Source organism: Oxyura jamaicensis, chromosome 10 (genome assembly GCF_011077185.1).
Source record: "Oxyura jamaicensis isolate SHBP4307 breed ruddy duck chromosome 10, BPBGC_Ojam_1.0, whole genome shotgun sequence".
Classification (NCBI taxonomy): domain Eukaryota; kingdom Metazoa; phylum Chordata; class Aves; order Anseriformes; family Anatidae; genus Oxyura; species Oxyura jamaicensis.
This window is the reverse complement of record NC_048902.1, coordinates 18,680,670-18,698,961: the sequence shown is the minus strand read 5'-3', so window position 1 is coordinate 18,698,961 and position 18,292 is coordinate 18,680,670. Positions and strand designations below refer to the sequence as shown.

The 18,292-nt window shown below is 56.3% G+C and overlaps 1 protein-coding gene across 1 annotated transcript in view; it reads left to right on the top strand.

Moving 5' to 3' along the window:
* CHSY1 (chondroitin sulfate synthase 1) overlaps positions 1 to 18,292 on the top strand; it is a 63,643-nt gene that overhangs the window by 4,362 nt on the left and 40,989 nt on the right. Inside the window, exon 2 of the mRNA XM_035335398.1 lies at positions 3,716 to 4,211. Within this exon, the coding sequence (XP_035191289.1) occupies positions 3,716 to 4,211 (496 nt within the window). The remainder of the gene's footprint in view (positions 1 to 3,715; positions 4,212 to 18,292) is intronic.

The window sequence follows — 18,292 nt, the reverse complement described above, 5'->3', positions numbered from 1 at the left end:
CCAGCTGTGCTTTTATAGCTTCCTTTTAAAGGCAGAAATTACGACAGCACTCAGAAACTACAGGAGTGGTCACTTTTTTTTTAATATACGTGTATGTATTTTTTACAACTATCCTTGTGCACACGGTTTTCTGTACTGCACAGATAGCTGTGACAGCTCCGTCCAGGTCTTTGCATCCCGTTTGCTGGTGCTTGGCTCAGACGAAGGAGCACACGGGGTGTCCCAGCTGTTACCCAGCCAGTTAAGGGACGATAAAGTTGACTCGTTAGCCAACCATACTGGAGCAGTCCCAACATCCTCCACTAAGAAGTTTCTTGTAAGGAAGCGTTGCCTAATTTTTGTGTGTATTTGTTTGTTGAAATTGCATTTTAATTCCTCTGGTCGGTGCTGGCTTCTAGTTTGTCGGAGTTCTTTGCCCAGTGCACCGAGAGAAACCAGGTCGCACATGTCACGCGTGTTTCCAGCACTGCTCCCAGGCAGGTAACAGAGAGCCTTGCTGTCCTGATTCATGCACATCCTCCCGTTTAACCGAGCAGATTCAGATTACACCAAGGAGATAAGCTTGGGAGCTGCCTGGCTTTCAAATGACCGGCGCGGTGCACGTATCGCTTGTGTTCAGAACCTGATATTTCTCTCTGGACCGAGACGAGCGCGGCAGGACCTGAAGCTGGCCGAGGCCACCAGCAGTGACAGCAGGGGAGGCGATCCCTGCAGGAGTCTGCTGGCAGAGACACCGGGGCTGCAATTCCTTTAAACAGCCGAGGGGGACCCAGGAATCCACAGGAAGGGAGGGAGGGTGCCAGGTTTCTCTAAAAATATTTTAGTTTTTTTTTTTTATCATCATCATCATCAAACGTGGAATTCGTTTGCAGATACATTCTGCAAACCTTCCCTTGGAGAAGCCTTCGGCCAGAAGAGCAACATCAGCCGGCGGGAGCGAGTGCCGAAGCAGGAGGGTGGTGCTTTGAGAGCAGGGCTCCGTCGAGGAGCCCACCAGGTCAGGTTGCTGCCTATAACCTGAGATCAGAGCCGGGGAACTGAGCTAAAGATGCGAGGGCTGGCTAGAAATTGAGCCGGTAACACGTGGATCTGCAGCATCACTTGTGGCCGAGCCGGGTCTGCCTCTGCAGTGTCAGACAAGTAAAAGCAGCTTTGATCCGAATCCATCCCTGCATTTACCAGTCCTCGATCCTGGCGGTGGCTGGGGCCAGAAGGACGTGCTGGCAGCGCCCTTAAAATGGGTGGTTCTGCTTCTTTCCCTAGGTGCGATAACGTTTCCTGAACAAACCGTTCTTTTTGTATTCTTTCCCTAAAAAGGGGACGCACGAAGCCGCGAGCTGGGGCTTGGGCGCGGGGAGCGGCTCCCGTTGTCTGAGCCTCGGAGGAGCAGCGCTCGCGCTGCCGCAGGCGCTCGGGCAATTTGTTGGAGGGGGGAGCACGTTTCATCTGGCCGGGTCCGAACGGGACGCCGGGGATGTAAATTCCCAGCGAGACAGCTTGAGCTGGGAATTGTGCTGCCGCAGGAAATGAACCGGGGCTTGGTCGGGCCGAGGCGGCGCTGCTCCTGGGGATGTTTCTGTGCTGGGCTCCTGTTTTAGCATGAAACTGAACCGTGGACCGGGTCCAAGGGAAGATTGGGCCAAACTGGCCCTGAGCCGAGGGGCTTAAGGCAACGGGAGGGCTGGAAATCAAATCTGCCAGGGTTTACGGACGTACATGCGTTTTGTTCCCCCTCCGTTGAATGGGGGCTCTGTCCCGACAATGCTCCGGGGGGTCCCCCGGGGAAGGGAGCTGGGGAGAGAGCTGGGAGGAAATTTAAACCGGGAACCAACAGAAGGGAGGAGGCAAATAAATACGTAAATAAAAGTGAAGGCCGCTCCTGGAGAGCCCAGAAAAGACCTAAACTTGGGCTGGCAGTAGTCATCCCACGTTGTCTGTGGCTCCCGGCCCTTACAAAGGCAGAGAGCTCAGGACGCCGAGCGCGTTAACAATGAGAGGCTGAAGTTGGAACGCATCGAGAACCTGCTTTTTGGGGAAGAAGCCGTTAAATTTAGGTCATTCATTGCTATGGGAAGAACGATTGTCCACGTAGCCTTTTCATTTGAACCCCGGTGGTTTGTGTGCGGGGGGTGGCTGTCAAAATAAGCAGTGAAGCTTAGTCTTGCTTTAAGAGGGGCGCTTCTCAGTGCTTCTCACTGCGCGTTAATTACATCACCGATGATTAAAGGCCTCAGCACCTCTGTTGGGAAGTCAGCAGGAATGTTTCCATTGACTTCACCGCGTGCTCCTGTGGGACGTCGGGATCTAAACTTTTCCAGCGGAGCACTGCCCCTATGAGTAAGAGATCCAGAAGACAAAGCTTTCAAAGTAATTGTGTGACCTTCGTTACACAACGCCGGAGCCGCGTGTAGCTGTTGAGGTGTCAGAGTTGATGTTCTGTCCCGATTACATGCTTCAGCGTTTCCCAGGCAAACCGAAGGTTTCGTTCTTCGGAAATATTTTTAGATTTCCATCTCGGTGCGGGAGCTAACTCTGTCGGTGTTTGAATTGCACGTGGTTTGCGCTGCCCCAAATCTGCTCAGCTTTTGGCAAGGAAGCCGTGCCGGGAGGCATCTGCTGAAAGTGACAGTGACGCATGGGGGGTGCCGGGTCCTTCACCTCCAGGGTGCTTCCACGTCGGGCTCTGAATGCAGATGAGACTCTGAGCAAAGTCACCTAACGTAACTAGAAAATACTCCCCCCCTATAAAAAAAGGTGTAAAACCTGTCCGTTTATCCATGAAAACAGTTTCCCGCGTGTTCCTGTGAAGGACACCTAAACTGTTTTCTGATAGAATTGGAGGAAATGGCTCTGAAAGCTCAAAATTCCCATTTTTTAGGGCAAGGCTGTGAGAGTTACACGAGTGAAAATCCTCCCCGGAGGAGGCTGGGTTTTCTGCCGTCTGGCTTACGGAGGGGTCCCGCGTCCCGGGGCTCTTCCTGCCGCGTCAACGCGGTCCCCGCGCGGATCCCCTCACCCGCTGGGGTTACGTGCTCCCCATCAACGCCCCAGGTCTGCTTTTACACCAGTCCTGTGCTAGCAGAGAGCCTTTTGGGGTTATTGTTACTGGGATCCTGCGGTGGCTGCAGACAACCAGCAGCGTTTCCCGAAGCCTTGCAGCTCCTACAGAAGCCGCCCTTTGCTCGCTTTCCCACAGGATCCCGGCTCTTGACAAGCTGACGTGAAATTTAGTGGCTATTTACTCCCTGGAAGCCAGTACTTCTGAACGTGCATCTGAGCTCTGGGGGTGCTCAGGGGAGGTGGGAGGTGGCTATGATGCTGAAGAGCTCGCAGGGAAGCTTTCGAGGCTTAAAACCCGGTTAGGAGTCGTTGGCCTGTCCTGGTTCCCTCCGGCTTTGCTGTTAGACCAACACCACATATGTGTAAGAAACCCTGCCCACCACTGAACTACTCTTACTGTATTTTTTTACAGCTACAGCTGCAAAAGGTGCTCAGGTGCTTGCCCTGTCAGACTTTTTGCGTGTTAAGCCAGTTGCTCGGGGTGCAACGCGAGTGTCCTTGTTTGCATGGCAAAAAAAAATAACCCTTCGAGGCGTTCAAAAAGAGAATTTGTAAAGCAAATGAGGTGCAGCTCCGAGTTACCTCTGCTGGGTAGCGCTTTCCGCCTGCCTCTGCGTGCATGCTCAATCAGTTCTCGTTGTCTTTTCCAACCTAGAACCTGGTCCAAAACCATTCCTGGCAAGGTCGAGTTCTTCTCCAGCGAGGGTTCGGACACCTCCATTCCCATCCCCATCGTGCCGCTTCCAGGCGTGGATGACTCTTACCCCCCCCAGAAGAAATCGTTCATGATGCTGAAATACATGCATGACCACTACTTGGACAAATACGAATGGTTTATGAGAGCCGACGACGACGTTTACATCAAAGGGGACAAACTGGAGAACTTCCTGAGGAGTCTGAACAGCAGCGAGCCCCTCTTCCTCGGGCAGACCGGCCTGGGCACCACGGAGGAGATGGGGAAGCTGGCGCTGGAGCCGGGCGAGAACTTCTGCATGGGGGGCCCCGGGGTGATCATGAGCCGGGAGGTGCTGCGCAGGATGGTGCCCCACATCGGCGAGTGCCTGCGGGAGATGTACACCACCCACGAGGACGTGGAGGTGGGGAGATGCGTGCGGAGGTTCGCGGGAGTGCAGTGCGTGTGGTCCTACGAGGTAAGGACGAGGGGACGGCGAACTCGGGGGGGGTGTTTTGGGGGAGGGAGAGGCTGGCAGCAGGGGGTTGCTGCCACGGGGCCGTGCTCCGGAGTGGCTCCGGAGCTCGCCTCCCTTTGCCACCTGATGGTCCCAGCCATACGGTTTGTACGCTCTTGCTTCTTACAAGCGTCGCCCCAGGAGAGACCTACGCAAACTTGGAAGCAGGGAGGGAAGCGGAGGCCAATTAGGCACGCCGGGGTGGTGGGAGGAACACTCAGCGCTCATAGAGGATATCTTGATTTACACACAAAGGGAATAACCCAAATCAAAGTGGCCACAGGCCCCTGCAGTCCTCCCTGCTCAAGCCGTCTTTTTTTTAGCCGGTTATGTCCCAGTGTCAGTGTGCAGAATCGAGGCTCCCGGCGCCGCGTTGCTTGCCATGGATCAAACGTGCCAGGCTGACAGATGTTTGCCTCGACAGTGGCAGTTTTTTCCCAACCCCACGGCCGCTGCGGAGATGTCTCATCGGTGCTGGCACCATCACGCAGCCCCGTCCTGCGCCCGCCGAGCAGCTCCTTGATGTCAGCAGAGCCAAGCCACTGCTCTTACACCGAAACCCGGGCTCTGCCCACGCGCTTGTGGCTGCGGAGTTGGCACCTCGGGAGGGGAAAAAACCAAGAGTCCCCGGGCTGCTTTTGGCAGCCTTCCTGCCGCAGCTTCCTGCTGCCGCGGGGTGCCGGGGCCGGCGGTTCCTCCGAGGGGCGAGGAGGGGTTCTCCTGCCCCGCTCCTCTGCGCCCTTTGAAGTGAGCCCTGGGTGTTTACAGACTGTCTGATTGAAAACACCTGCTGGGCTGGAGCGGCGCTTCCTAGCGCTCGTCCCAGGGAAAACGCCGGGGGTTTCGCTGAGAAAGGAGCGAGGAGGTGAGAGCAGAAGAGAGAGCAAACAGTTTATCTTTTTATGCAAGCGGTTACGGCCGGCGTACAACTGCTGCTTTGTGCTTTTGTGAGACGTGGTAAAGAGAAGGAGATCCTTCTGTCTGCGTGACAGAGGGGCCGTGGCCGCAGACGGGCACTGCTGCTGCCTCGCTCTTACCAGCAAGGACTTGCGTTAAACTCTCGATGTGTTTACTGAATCCTCTGCCCCCGAGAGCTCTTGCTTCACTTCAGTTCACAGTTCGGTGACAGGAAGGCCGCTGTGGAAGGGGAAGGAGGGTTCCAGCTGCAGTAATTTATTCCTATCTGTCGCTCCTGAAGGCTTGCTGGACTGCCAGCCGCTCTCCACATTCCCAGCTTACCAACCTGGAATTAGTTTAGGCAGTGCCAGTGTCGTGGTTAGCCCTCAGCAAGAAGTCAGTAACGTTTTTTCCACAGTTGTTAGCAGCATAAAATTTTCACTCCAGTCGCTCCGAATCGGAATAACTTTCCGTGTGAATGCCTCTCCCGTGGGGCATGTGAGAGCTTACTGCAGGTCAGCACCCAGGCTCTGCTGAGGCTGGCAAAGACCCCTCGGAGTCAATCCAACCGCGTTTGGGCTTGAAATAACTAATGATGGCAAACGACCGCGCTAGGAACGGTATCTGACAGAGTGAGGCTGGGTTTTTCCTCATCCTCAGTTCTGTCTGATCAGCCGATGTTCACTTATCCGTAGTGCTGGGTGCTCCCGAGTGCCGCGAAGTCCTTCCGTGCAAAGACGTGAGGTGCCAAATCCCAGCTGCCTGGGAGGGAAGGAGGACGCTGGGTGGTAAAAGCACGCCTCTTCTGCCAGGAACAGCTCTGCTCTCACCCAGTCGAGGGTTTTCAGCTGAAAAACCTGTCATCTTCCCGGTTTTGTGACGCGGCCCTCTCACTGCCCAAACAACTTGATGAAATGCGCCGAGTATTTTGTTTCAGATAAAGCAATAGCTGTGCGAAGTAACACAGCTGCCCTAACAGCTGTGCTAGGAGAAGCTCGGGGTAAAAGCGACGTTTTCCGTGCCTTGTACCTTCCCAAACGTCAAGTAACGGGCTGCTGCGAGCGCGGTGCAGGGCGTTGTGTTCCAGTGAGCTTCTGGGGGAGCAAAGAGTTGATCCGCGCCGGGGCACGGCGTCCTGCACGGCTCCCACCGAAAGGGAAGCGGCTGCAGCGCGAGGTTCAGCAGGCAGAGCTGCTTCGGCCTCACCAAAACCCAACCCAGACAGCCCGAGCTTCCCTCTCTCGTCCTGCACTTCCCGTTGAGCAGCACCAGCGAGGGGCTCACGTCTCCGCTGCAGGCACCCCCAGCTCCTGGCTCCCACCCGGAGCGCCTCGGACACGCGGAGCCCTGCAGGACCTCGCTTTGGGTGGTGGTTTTTTTTTTTTCCCCTGTGCTGTTCTTGCCTGGGCGCTGTGCCCGGAGGCATTTTACTCATCTCCATGACTGTCACTGCCCCCTTTCTCTGACTTCGGGATCCCACAATGTCCTCACTGTGCTGCTCATCTCCACCGGCCCGTTCCCTGGGGTTGTGCCCAAGCGCAGCTCCAGCCCCGGCTCTGTGTTTCCCTGCTCTCAGCAGGCTGTCTCAAAACCCTCTTTTTTCCCCCCTTCCTGTGTTTCTGTCTCTTCGCTGCTCTCCGCGGCGCCTCGCGGAGCACTTCATTAGCGGCACCGCTTATTTCAGGGCTTGTAAGGGTTTGTTCGCGCTCTTCCTGCTGTCAGGAGCTTGTCAGTAAATACAGCAGAAAGAACTGACGCCGCGATTCTTCGGGCTTCCTGCTTCACCCCGCCCCAAGAAGGGATGCCACAAAAACAACAGGCAGGTCTGGGGAGAGCTGAAACTCCCCTGCGTCCGCAGCGCATCGGGAGCAGCGGATGGATTTTAGGCTCCGGGGGCCAGGCTCGTAGCCGTGGCCCTACAGGAGATGGGTCGGCTGAGTCACGGATGAGACATACCTCTTAACATTTTACACGGCGAGGGGTTGTTGTCGTCGTGAAAACAAAACCGAGACTGCCACGGCTCCGAAACTCAGCCCTCCGTGGGGTGAAGCAGCCAGAGCTGTGGACTTTGTGCAGCGCGCTGGGAGAAAAGAGTCCTAAAAAGGCCGGAGCTGTGAAGTTTCGGAGGAGCACAGATGGGAGCGTCATGCTCTGGGGCAATACAGCGCGGGCCTTCCTCCTGCAGGGGAGGAAAGGCTTGTGCTGAGCTCGCTAGGAAGTGACTCTGCACTTCTAGGGAATACTGGTGTTCTGGGCGTCTGGTGCTTTTCCTTAGCAGCACTTTACATATCTAAGCCTCCTTCCTTCGCTCGTCTTTCCCCCCCCTCGTATCTCACCCAGCCACACAGACCCCAGGGGTGCTGGAGGCGTGCCGCCCTGCCTGCCCCGAGGACACCTTTCAGCATTGGTGACAGCGTCTGGTTTGTCATTTAAACAGTCCCAGCGTGTTCGTGGTCTGTTTTCATTCCGAGTTTAGCATGTCCTTTAAATGTATCTGAGTTTCGGAGCTGTTGTCCTGCAGCTCAGTGTTATTTTGCTCTCGTTTGCGTTGTTTTGAGACGCAGCGTTCAACATCCTCATCGCGAGAGCGCTGCTGACCTACCACAAGCCCTTTTGATTTCGGGGTGGTGCTGCTACGCACCCCATCCATCTCTGCAGCATGAAAACCCGTCTGGCACGCGTTGCTTTCAGGGGATCCCGGCAGCTTTGCTTCCTGCCCTGCGGTGGGAGCAGCCGGACCCAGCGAGCAGCTCGTGCTCTGCGCCGCGTCTGCTTTTCCTTCTCCTCTGGCTGAGGCGGTGACAGAAAGGAGGAACAGAGCAGTGAGGGGGAAGTGCTTCCCTCCACACCACCACCAAATGCCCTTAAACCTCCAGAAGCGAGATTTTTTTTACATCAATAATAGAAATGGCAAAAAGGGCTGTGGCAAAGGGAGCGAGCGCAGCAGGGAAGAGCAGCCCGGGCCTCTGGGTGTTGGCTGGGGGAGCAGCAGGGAGGTGGTGACTGCGGGTACTGGGGGGCTCCTGGGAGAAGGGTGGGCTCGAATTAGCGTTTTGTGCGGTCTTTCATCTGCGGTAATTGGAGATAATTGCTGCTCTGAAATCCACTGAAGTTAGGGGAGCCCCTAAAGTGCACCTCGGATCTGCCAAGTACGTTGGCAGCGCCGGAACGACTCCGCCCTGAGCAAAGCTCATGGTTTAGGGTCTTCTGAAATAATCCAAATAATATCCAGAAATGCCTCCTCTTCCTTCCAGAAACCCGTGATGTGAGCTGCAAGCGTGAGAGAGAGGGAGCATACAGGCGTGCCCGCTGTTTCACGGTGGATGTTTGTAAATGGGCCTTTCTTAAGCGCTGAATTTCATCTCTGAAGCGCTTCAGAGGTGTCTGCTTGGCTTCGGAATGAGAAACGGGTGGCTGCTTGTCCTGGGGGAGCGCACGAACACAGCCCGGGCTCCGTGAGGGTGGTGAGCAGCGGTTCCTTGTCAGGGCACGCAGGGGGGAATAGAGGAGAGCCTTATCCGGGTGTGGGGGGATGCCTGGAGAGGCTGAAATACCTGCCCGATGTGACAGGCAGTCTGTGGCTGCAGGGGGGAGGCAGCGCGGTACGGCCACGGGGCTCTAATTTTAGCGGTGGTGTTTGCTCAGGAGGAGGGCAGGGAGGTCGCAGGAGGGAGCAGCCGGGCTTGGCGAAGCCGAGGTGTGGGCCGGGAGGATTTGGGATAGGAGAGACCTCAGATCTGCGCCCAGGTCCTGACCGAGCTCTTTCACTTCCGAAAATCATTACGTATTTGAGAAACAAATATTTCAGAGGGGAAAATCTGACTTGAGACCACGAGGTCGTTGCTGACTGACCTCTGAACTCAGGTTGGTGAAGGCCGTTTGTGTGTTGTGGGGCCCGAGACCTGCTCTGCATCGAGCTCCGAGCGCTGTACCGAGGTCACTTCAGCCCGGATCTCGGTGACTTTCTGCCAGCCCTCGGTTTGAAAGGGGAAGGGTTTGAAAGGGGAAGGCTGCGTGATTCGGGGCTTCCATGTGCCTTGCGAGCTGTAGGTGCTGCCTGGGACTTGTGAGCAGGGAGTGCGTTTCTGGCGAGCTGGCTGACTTGAAGCAGTCCCTTTGCTGGGGGCTGCGTGATGCTGTAGTGCAGACACTAAGGAGGCTTCCCCCATAAAGCCAGGAGACAAAAGTAGCGTTTTTTTCCCCATTATTGGCTTTTCGAAGCGCAGTAGTTCTGCTAGGAATCAGGACCCGTCAGCCTGCCGAGTTAGGAGGCTGTCTGGCTTAGTTCTTAGCGTGAGGACAAGCCAGCAAAGGCTAATCCGTCGTGGCACGGCCGGATAAAGAACCCCGACGTAATACCTCGGCATCCCCCTCGCTTCATTAAGGCGCACGGAAGATGCGTGCGGCTGCGAGTTCGTTCAGCTGAGCAGCCATGGGGACAGGAGGGAGGGGAATCGGAGCCCAGAAGCTTCCCGGAGGTTTTTTCCCTGCTTGAACTGGCTGCAGAGCTGCCCCGGTTCTGCAGGGTGGGTGCCTGCTTTGCGGCCCGCCGGCGCCGCGAGGCACAGCGGGAGGAGAAAATCCTTCCTCTGCCCTAAGGAGCTCGGCTTTGTGCTGTAATCCCAGAGCCGCACGCCGCCTGCCGTGGGCGAATCCCACCTGCATGGAGACCTTGAAAGGGCACGGGGAAATCCAGCCTCTGGTGGGTACCCGTGTAGGTACCCGCGTAGGCAGCTGGCTCCCGTTACGCTTTGAGCTGGCCACTTCCACGTTATTTAGGGCTTACCTCTGTGTAGAAAAGGCCAGGGTGGGGTGGAAGAACAAACCTCATCGTGCTTCCCTCTGCATAAACAAAACCTCGGCGAAACGCCCCAGGTGACAAGACGGGAAGAAAAAAACAGTGAAAATAAATTGACTTTCTCACTTGCAGCGGCCACGAAGCGGCTTCAGCTGGGGCTCTTGGCCTGGGGAGATTCTCCCCTCTGTATGCAGAGGGCCCAGTTGTCTGAGCAGCTGAAAGCACCGCCAGCACGGAGGTGTCGGAGCCTGCGAGGCAGGGAGAGAAAAGCCAGGCTTGTGTGGCGATGGGAAAGGAAAACAAAGCGGGGAAGGGGCTCGGTGTGAACTGCCTGAGGTCACCGAAGGGGTGGCAGAAACGCCGCCGGCTCCTGTGCTTCCAGTGCTGGCTGCACTGTGCTTGGTATCTGGGGAAATACTTAGTTTTTTTTTTTAATAAAAGCGATTAAATGATTACAGAGAAACAGAAGGTGGGTCTTGTAAATGGATGGATACGATGGGTGTTGTTGTGGTACCTGTCTTTACTTGGATATCAACGGTTTACCATAAAGCAGCATTTTCTTTGGAACTCAGGGTGAAGGAGCCCAGGTCGTTACCCGGAGCTGCTCTCGGCACTGCCTGCAGCCGGCCACGTGGCATCAGCCTGCCTCGAAGGCTTTTCTTAATGCTTTGGGGGGGGGGTGAAATCACACCCAGTGGGCTGCCGCTGCCTCGATGCAGTGCTCCGTGAGCCCTTCCCCGTGCAGCCCCTTCCTCCTGCCAGCTCACCGCGCTGGCAGCCACAGGCCTGATGCTGGGGCAGCTCTTAACACCAGGGCAGCCCCCGTCTCGGCCCAGGAACTGCTGATTCCTGTTCTCTTTCCACGTTTCCTCCTCCGAAAGCCGCTGTCAGCACCGTCAGGCGCTGCTGAGGCAGGCGGCGAGGCTCGGCATCGGCTCTGGGGTGGCTGCCACTTTGCAGATAGCCCTGGAGAAGGTGCAGGAGGACAACCCGCAGGTTTCGGCTGGGGCTCTGCCTGTGTCTGTCGGCTCTGCGGGTGCCGTGCGCCATCCTCCTGCAGCCCGTGCCCTGTGCCGCCGGAGGATTAATTGCTCGGCACCTGCCTAACCTCGTTTCCTGTAGAAACCTCCCTGGCAAAGACCTGCTGCTGTTGTTTTGCTTTCCAAACCCATCCGATCTGGAAAAAAAAGCACTCGGTTCTACTTTGCTGGGCTGTTGCACCGTCCTTAATTGAGGGCTGAAATGCTTAAAACACGTTAGCACTAATTTCCTGTGTTAAAAGCTTATCTGGGCTCCTGGCGGTGCGAACTTTCATGGTTATCAGCTGGAGACCTCTTAAAATCTTGCCAGAAATCCTGCTTGCCTGAAAGGTGGGGATTATCTTCCAACAAAATGACCTTTCTGTGGCACGGAGAGGTTGGGAACGTAACTGGGAGGGCCGGGGGGACCGACTGGTGGTGATTTCTTAGATCCCGGACTTTTGGAAGCGTGTTTGGGGTCCCTGCAGAACCAAAAGCTCAGTGCTGGTTGGTTTCTAAACCCCGCTCCTGAAAGTGGGTTTCCGCTGCTGCCCTCAGTGAAAGCCAGGCAGTCGTCGGCGATGATCTCAGCTGCGTTTTGAGCATGTTTAAAGCATTGCTACGGTAGGGAAGCAGAAGCTGTGGCAGATTTTTATCAGTGGGATGCTCGAGAACGGGTTCAGCCTCACGCCGGGGGCTTGCAGGTTGTGTGGTGATGAAGGTGGCTTCAGAAAAAGAGTCAAAAGCCTGCGTGTGATTTAAATTGCTGCTGGCGGCCCCAAGTGCTTTTAAAGACCTTTTGAACTGGAAATCTCTTTATCCACCTGTACAACGTCCGTGCCACGCTGCGTACCGTGATGAAGAGCACTGGATGGAGGAAGGCCCCTGCAGCGAGCTCTTCTCCAACCCAGCAGGCTCCCTGTGCCCAGGTAAGCTCGGCCAGGAGCCCCAGGTGATGATGCAGGGCAGTGAGATGCAGCTCCTGGACCTCGGCCTGCCAAGGAATTAACTTCGGAAGATGGCTGGGAGAAGGCACGGCGTGCTCTTGTGTAACCGGGGAGCACGGTAGGGTCATGCCCACCGCATCTAAGCTCCGTCCGAGGCTCTGGGGTTAATCCTCCCCACTGAATGGCTTTGGGGAGCTCCAGCTGAGAGCTGTATTTTTGTTCTCGGAAGCTGCCTTCAGAAGCATCTGGCACTCTTTGGGGATTAAGCACAGGTTCTTAGACAGAGGTTAGGATTAGCAAGGAAGGAAGCAGGAGCCCACAGCTTGGGCTCAGGCAGCAGTTCATTAGAAAGCGGGACGATGGCAGCAGAAGAGCTGCTTGCGGGTCCCGAAGTCCTCCCTGCTGGCACAAAGAGGGAAGCACAGCGAGGAAACGCCAAGAAACACCAACCATGGACTGGGACCATGCTCAGCCTTCGTGGCAGGATGGCTTGGAGAGGCACGAGGCTGGTGGTGGGAGCCCGCTGCCTGCTCCTCCCCACGGCTGCCGCTTCAGCTCAGTGCCACCGGTGAGAAAAGGGCGCTGAGAATCTCAGCGGAGTGTTAAGGAAGGTTCCTCTGCTCCTAAGCCTTCAATGGGCTTAATTACTTGGCAGGAACTTCTTTAAACCTGATTTGAGTTGAAGCTAAATGTTTTGGCTGCTTGTGTCACCACTGTATTAGGCAGGAATGCAGGAGAGAGTGCTAGTTTGTATGAACTGAGCTGCCTTAATCCTCTGTAGCCGTGCTTTTTAACGTGTTACTGTCTTACAGGGAGAGCAGACATTTGCCCATGAGACAGCAGAGCTCACTGCTCCGCGTTTCAGCGTAAGGCAAATGTTCTTTGTCCTTAATAAGGACTAAGAAAGTTCTCAGTAAGCGGGTGTCCGTAATTAATGGTCAGTGTGCATAAGCGCTGGATGGCCTGCTGTCTGCTTCTGAGGTCTGGCATTTCACAAATCTCGTTCCTACCATCCTCCTCCATTTATGGGTGGGTTGGAAGCCTGACCCCATTTTTCAGTGGCTCCATCCAGCCTTCAGCCCCGATGCTTCCCTAACAATGGCCTCGTTGGCCTGGAGTGACTCCAGCACGCACACCTCTCGTGTTCGCCGTCCAGGTCAGCAGAATTTTCCTTCCGAGCACGCCTCTCTCTGCTGTCCTGACAAGAGAGAAATTTATTTAACCTTCTCACGGATAATTTGTCAAGAAACCTCACTATTACCTTGGCTTACATGTTTGTTTAACCTTATCACAGCTTACTGAGCTGACACGCTCGGTTTTATATCCTCCTCCTGCTGAAGACACTTCCTAACATCTTTGGCCAGGGGGAACTTCATGAAAGACAAAAAAGAACCAACACACCAAAAAGCAACCAAGAGACAACAGTGGGTTTAATCTTCACAAAGCAGCAGGGCTTTTGCCTCCCTAAGCTGTGACTTTTCCAGGTTTGGAGCTGTGACTTTTCCAGGTTTTGAGCAGAGCGATTTTTCTTTGACTTTTCCAAATCTTTTTCCCCCCTCTCTGGCTCCTTGGCGTTGAAGTCGTGCTGCAGTCGCTGCGGGAGCCTCCTGCAGCTGCGTCTCGCCTCGCTGCTGCGTTGCAACGGGCCCAGCTGCAAGCAGAGCCACCTCCGATCCCGTGGGATAATGTGAGCAGCCGAGCCCTGACGTCTGCTGCTGGTATCGTCACCGCTGCGTGCGCTTGTTTGGGGGGAGAAAATAACACCGCGGCTCCTGCGGCCTCAGAGAACGAGCCTGGTCTCGGAGCGGGGAACTAGGGTGAAGGTGAAAAGGATAACTCAGGGTGTAAAAGGCAGGAGATCGGGGCCTAGGAACTAGGACGGCAGGGCTCAGGACCGCTGACCCACAGCTCTGCCCGCCCTGTGCCACGCAGCGCGGGTTTGGTACGGGAGGAAGATGAGAGGCGAGGGCAGTGTCACCTCCGTGCCATCGCGGCACGGCTCCCCACGGCCCCCCGCGGGGCTCTGCAGGTTGTGTCTGTGTCCCGCCATCTGCCCTCGCGGCTCCCGGGGCGGAGGAAGCGTGAAACGCGCGGCCCCGCTCGCTCGGCTAGGTGGTCGGGGACAGAAAATGCCTTGTTCCCCTTCAGCCGGCACAAAGGCTCCTTTATAGGCGCTTGGCCGTACGTGTGCCGAGGTGCCTCAGCCCGCTCGCCGTGGTTACAGCTGGAGGTATGCAGGCGCTGGGGCTGCGATGCACAGGGGGATGTTGTTCGTGCGCTGCCTCCCCTTCCTTCTGAGGGCGGGGAGCGGCGGCCCGGTGCTCGTGGTGATGGAGCGCTGCCCCTGAGGCTTTCCCTTCAAAGCAGGACTGGGATCCTCCCGTCCCACCCGTGGGGGAGAGACCTGGCCTGAAACACAGCCTGCAGCAGTGTGGAGGGACCCCTGTCCCCCGCAGGGCACGTCCCAGCTGGAAGGGAGCCCCGGCTTTGTCAAGTTTCGGATTTTCTGTGCAGCCCCTGGATTGCTTTCCCCCCTGTCTTGCCCCTCCCCAGCTTCTTGCCCCGTCTCCCCGAAGTAATTTTTCTCCTGTCCGTGTCCTCGTGCTGATTTCACAAAGGGACTTGGCAGCGACCAGCCCTGCCCAGAAACGCACACTCCTCGGTTGAAATCTAGGGGAGGGAGCGAAGGGAGAGGGGCGGCCGTCAGCTGGCGGGGCCCTGCGAAGTGCTCGCTCTCTGCACCTCGCCTCCTTTGGCTTTTAGGCGTCTTCCCGGTTTGCCATCTCCTGCCTCCTGTGTTGGGTTTTCTTTGCCTTTTTGGTTTTAACCCCCCAAAGCTAGCTGACGGTCCTCCAGTTCCGTTCCCAAATAGCATTCTCATGCTGTCACCGCTGCCCTTGGGACTCGAAGGAGAGCTCGGGTGGAAAAACAGCTTCTCATCGAATTACCAGGAGATGGATCTCACGGGGTGAAGGACGAGCACACGGGAGGGACGGGCCCTGCTTCCCGTTAAGCTCTTTTCCTTTAACATCGGCATTTTCTTGTGCTCCAGTAGCGTGGTTAAATATTGAAAACTGGAAGCTGAGCGTGGCAAAAGGGGACGTGGGGCAGGTCCGGGGGGGCTTTGTCCCTCGAGAGCAGCAGCTCTGCCCCAGGGACATGTGCCCCCACTGGCTCTGTCCTCTGAGGACCGCGGTGCTCTCGCTGAAGGTCGCTTAGGGTTTGAAGATGCATTTAAGCTTCCTGCGGCCTCTCACAAGCGGGTGAGAAATCGCTTTTTGACTTAATTTCAGGCTGGCTGTCGTTCTCAAGCGAGCTTGGAGAAGCGCGGTTTTGACCTTGCTGGCGGGGAAAACTTGGAGGAACCAGATTTCCCAGGACGCTGAGGGAGAATTCTCAGGTCTAGAATCCTATGCATCAAAGCCCCTGCAAACCTTCCCGTGCCCCCTCGGTGGAAGGAGAGCTCTCCTGCACGGCACGGGGTTATCCCCGGGGCACCGGAGGAGGAACCGTCAGGGCAAGGTGGGGAGCGCAGGAGGTCCTGGCCTGGTGTCCTGCAGCCCAAGCACACCTTCCCTCCCCTCCTGCCCCAGTCACTTCAATTAAAATTCCACCGTCAGGGCCGAAGCGAGGGGAGGCAGGAGCAGACTTGTTTTCGGGAGGGAGGGCTGAATTTTCTGCCGGAACGGGCCTTTTCTCAGGGTGAGCTCAGGAAATGCTTCCCCGCCTCCACCAGGTCGGTGCAGCAAAGCCACAGGTAGAAACTGCAAAAAATAATCAGCGTTGTCTGCTTCGGTTCCCAGAGGGCATCGAAGAGCGAACGAAGCGAGGAGCCCTGCGGGGACAAAGCTGCGGTTCCCCGGCAGCCTCTCTGAACCTCAGCCCAGGGCACTCATTGAAGGCAATTTGTTAACGAAGATCGGGGGAGCCAAGCAGGAGAAGAGATCCACCCCCTGGCATGTGGAGCAGCGTGCAGGGATGGGGAACAACCTCCTGGAGGTGAAAGGTGGCGAAAGCAAGAGAGCCGGAGCGAACCCCAGGGGGGTCGTAGCGCGGTGGAGTCCGAGAAATTCCAAATATTCTAAACAGAGGTCCCATGAGCAGAGATACGAGGGAACCGAATTCCTTTGGCGTTTGCAATCTCGGGCCGGCTGAAGTAACCGCTCTTGTGCAATGCTCTGCGGGATGCTTACAGAGCAAACGCTGCTCCTCCTGCGGCTCACGGCAACCCGATTTCTGTTTCCAGCCACCCGCGTAAGGCAGGTAGCTGTGGCCCGGGTGCTCACGTGCAAAGGGTCAGCGCAGCGACACAAGTCGAGGTTGGAAGCGCTGGAGGAGAAGCAGACTGAGCAAACTGTCCCGCTGAGGAGCGTGCAGAGGATGCAGGCCTTCACGGCCCCCTGGTCGCAGGCGGTTTCTCCGGTATGAACGCAGGACCCGGGCAGGCGGTGGGGGAAAGGCAGAGGAGGACAGAGATGCGCTTTCAGAAAGGAAATCGGTCTCAAAAAAAAATGAAGTAAACAGCAAAATGTTACAAGGTGCGAGTGCAGGAACAACCTGCTGTTTGCCCTGGCTCGCGCCGTGACACGGCTCTAATCCTTAGAGCCAGATATCGCATCTGATGGGCCGCAATAATCTCGTTTTTTCCAGACGTAGAACTCCCCTGTGTCCCTCTCCCCTAGGCGAGGAGCAATACCCGCCAAGAAAGCAACGCGCTCCGAGGCTCAGCTGCTTTGGCACGCCAGCAGAACCCATCCTGCGCTAAAGCGACAAGCGTGGTGCTGCCGGGACGTGTTCTGGCGAGGCACCGAGCTCGATCGAAGGGGGAGCGCTCGGGCACCTGCCTGGTGGCCAGCACAGACGAAGCACCGAGCAGCCCGCATCGTAGCAGGTCTCATTTCATGCCTCGTTACCGTGCTAAGCAGTCAGCTCTTCGTTCAGAAACGAGGTCTGAAAGTGACTTCTGAGAGCTTGTTTTCTTCCTGGCCAAGCAGAGGGTGTGCAGCGAAGAACAGTGGCTTGGATTTTGTTTTTCTCCGGTAGCCAACATAACGTCACTGGTCGTCTTTGTGCCTGTGTCCCTTTGTGTGGTGGGGCAGAACAGCCGTGTCCAGCTCGGGGTCGGTGCCAGTTCCATCAATATGATGATTATACGCAGAAGAAAGGAGCTGCAGTGGTTCTTGCGGTGTTTTGGTGGTAAATAACAGGGAAATACGGCCATCTCTTGATATTCTGGTCGGTGTCCCCTGGTTGCTGTGCGTTGTGCTGGAAAGCACCCCTTCTCTTGGAACCCTGCGTGCTCTGCGGTTGGCTAAAGTAAATGTCCCCATCCTCGTGTGTGCAGGGCTATAACAGAACGGCTGTAAAATACTCCAGACCCCGTTCCTGAGCGTTGCTACATGGATATGGAGCACGTTTTGCTTTATTTTTAAATCCTAAGAGTCGCTGCAGTCCTTTCTACGCCAGCCTTTGGGAACCAGACCTCAGCTATAACTTGGAAATACCCGTGCAGCCTCAGTCCCGCGTCCCACACCAGACAATAACGAGCGCTGAAAGCTAAACCGAGCCCATTGATATGGTGATGATCAGTACTTTTCTCTTTCTGATTAACATTCAACCTGTGTCTTCTATAACGTTTCGAACAAGCCATGGGATTGTCCATTCTTCTTCCATCCAGTTGCCCGGTGGATTCGAGCCCATCCTGCCAGGGAAGTTGCTGGCACCATGTCCTGGTAGGGCAGCGTCCCTGCTGGCCTGGGATGCGGTTCGGGGTGATAAGTTGGGTCTGGCTGGGGTTGTTTTCACTTCCCCACGAGTGAACTTGTGACAGCCGGACAGCGGAGCGAGGTCCTTCTGCGTCTGACCCATTGCAATCCCGGGTTGCTGCATCCCCGCGTGTCTTGTGGGCAATGCCGGGGGCCGTGAGCTGCAGCCCTCGCTTTGGAAAGCTCCGGGGCCAGGAGATTTTAGGAGAGGTGCGGTAAATGGCCGGACGTGGTTCTCTGGGGAGCAGTAAGCGAGCAAGAATAGACGCAGATATTTTTAACGGGGTTTTAACGTAAATCTAATGAACTTTAGGCAAGCAGCCTGGTAAAGGGAGAGCTTCTTGGCGACTCTCTAGGGGAGCTTTTATTCCTGGGCAGCCTCTTGGTAAAGCCGGCTGCTCCGGGTCCCCCTTATTCTCACCTCCCTGGTTCTTCCTTGGGACCAAGCGGGGTTCCTGGAGGAGGAGGTGGGCTGGGAACCCCATCCCTGGCGGGTCCCTGGGGTGGTGGATAAGCTGTCTTGTGGCTCTTGGCCACAGGGAGATGTTTGTAAGTCACCAGCCCTTGGCAGTTGTCCCCTGGGGAGTGGGAACTCGGCCGTGCCGGGATGGCAGCC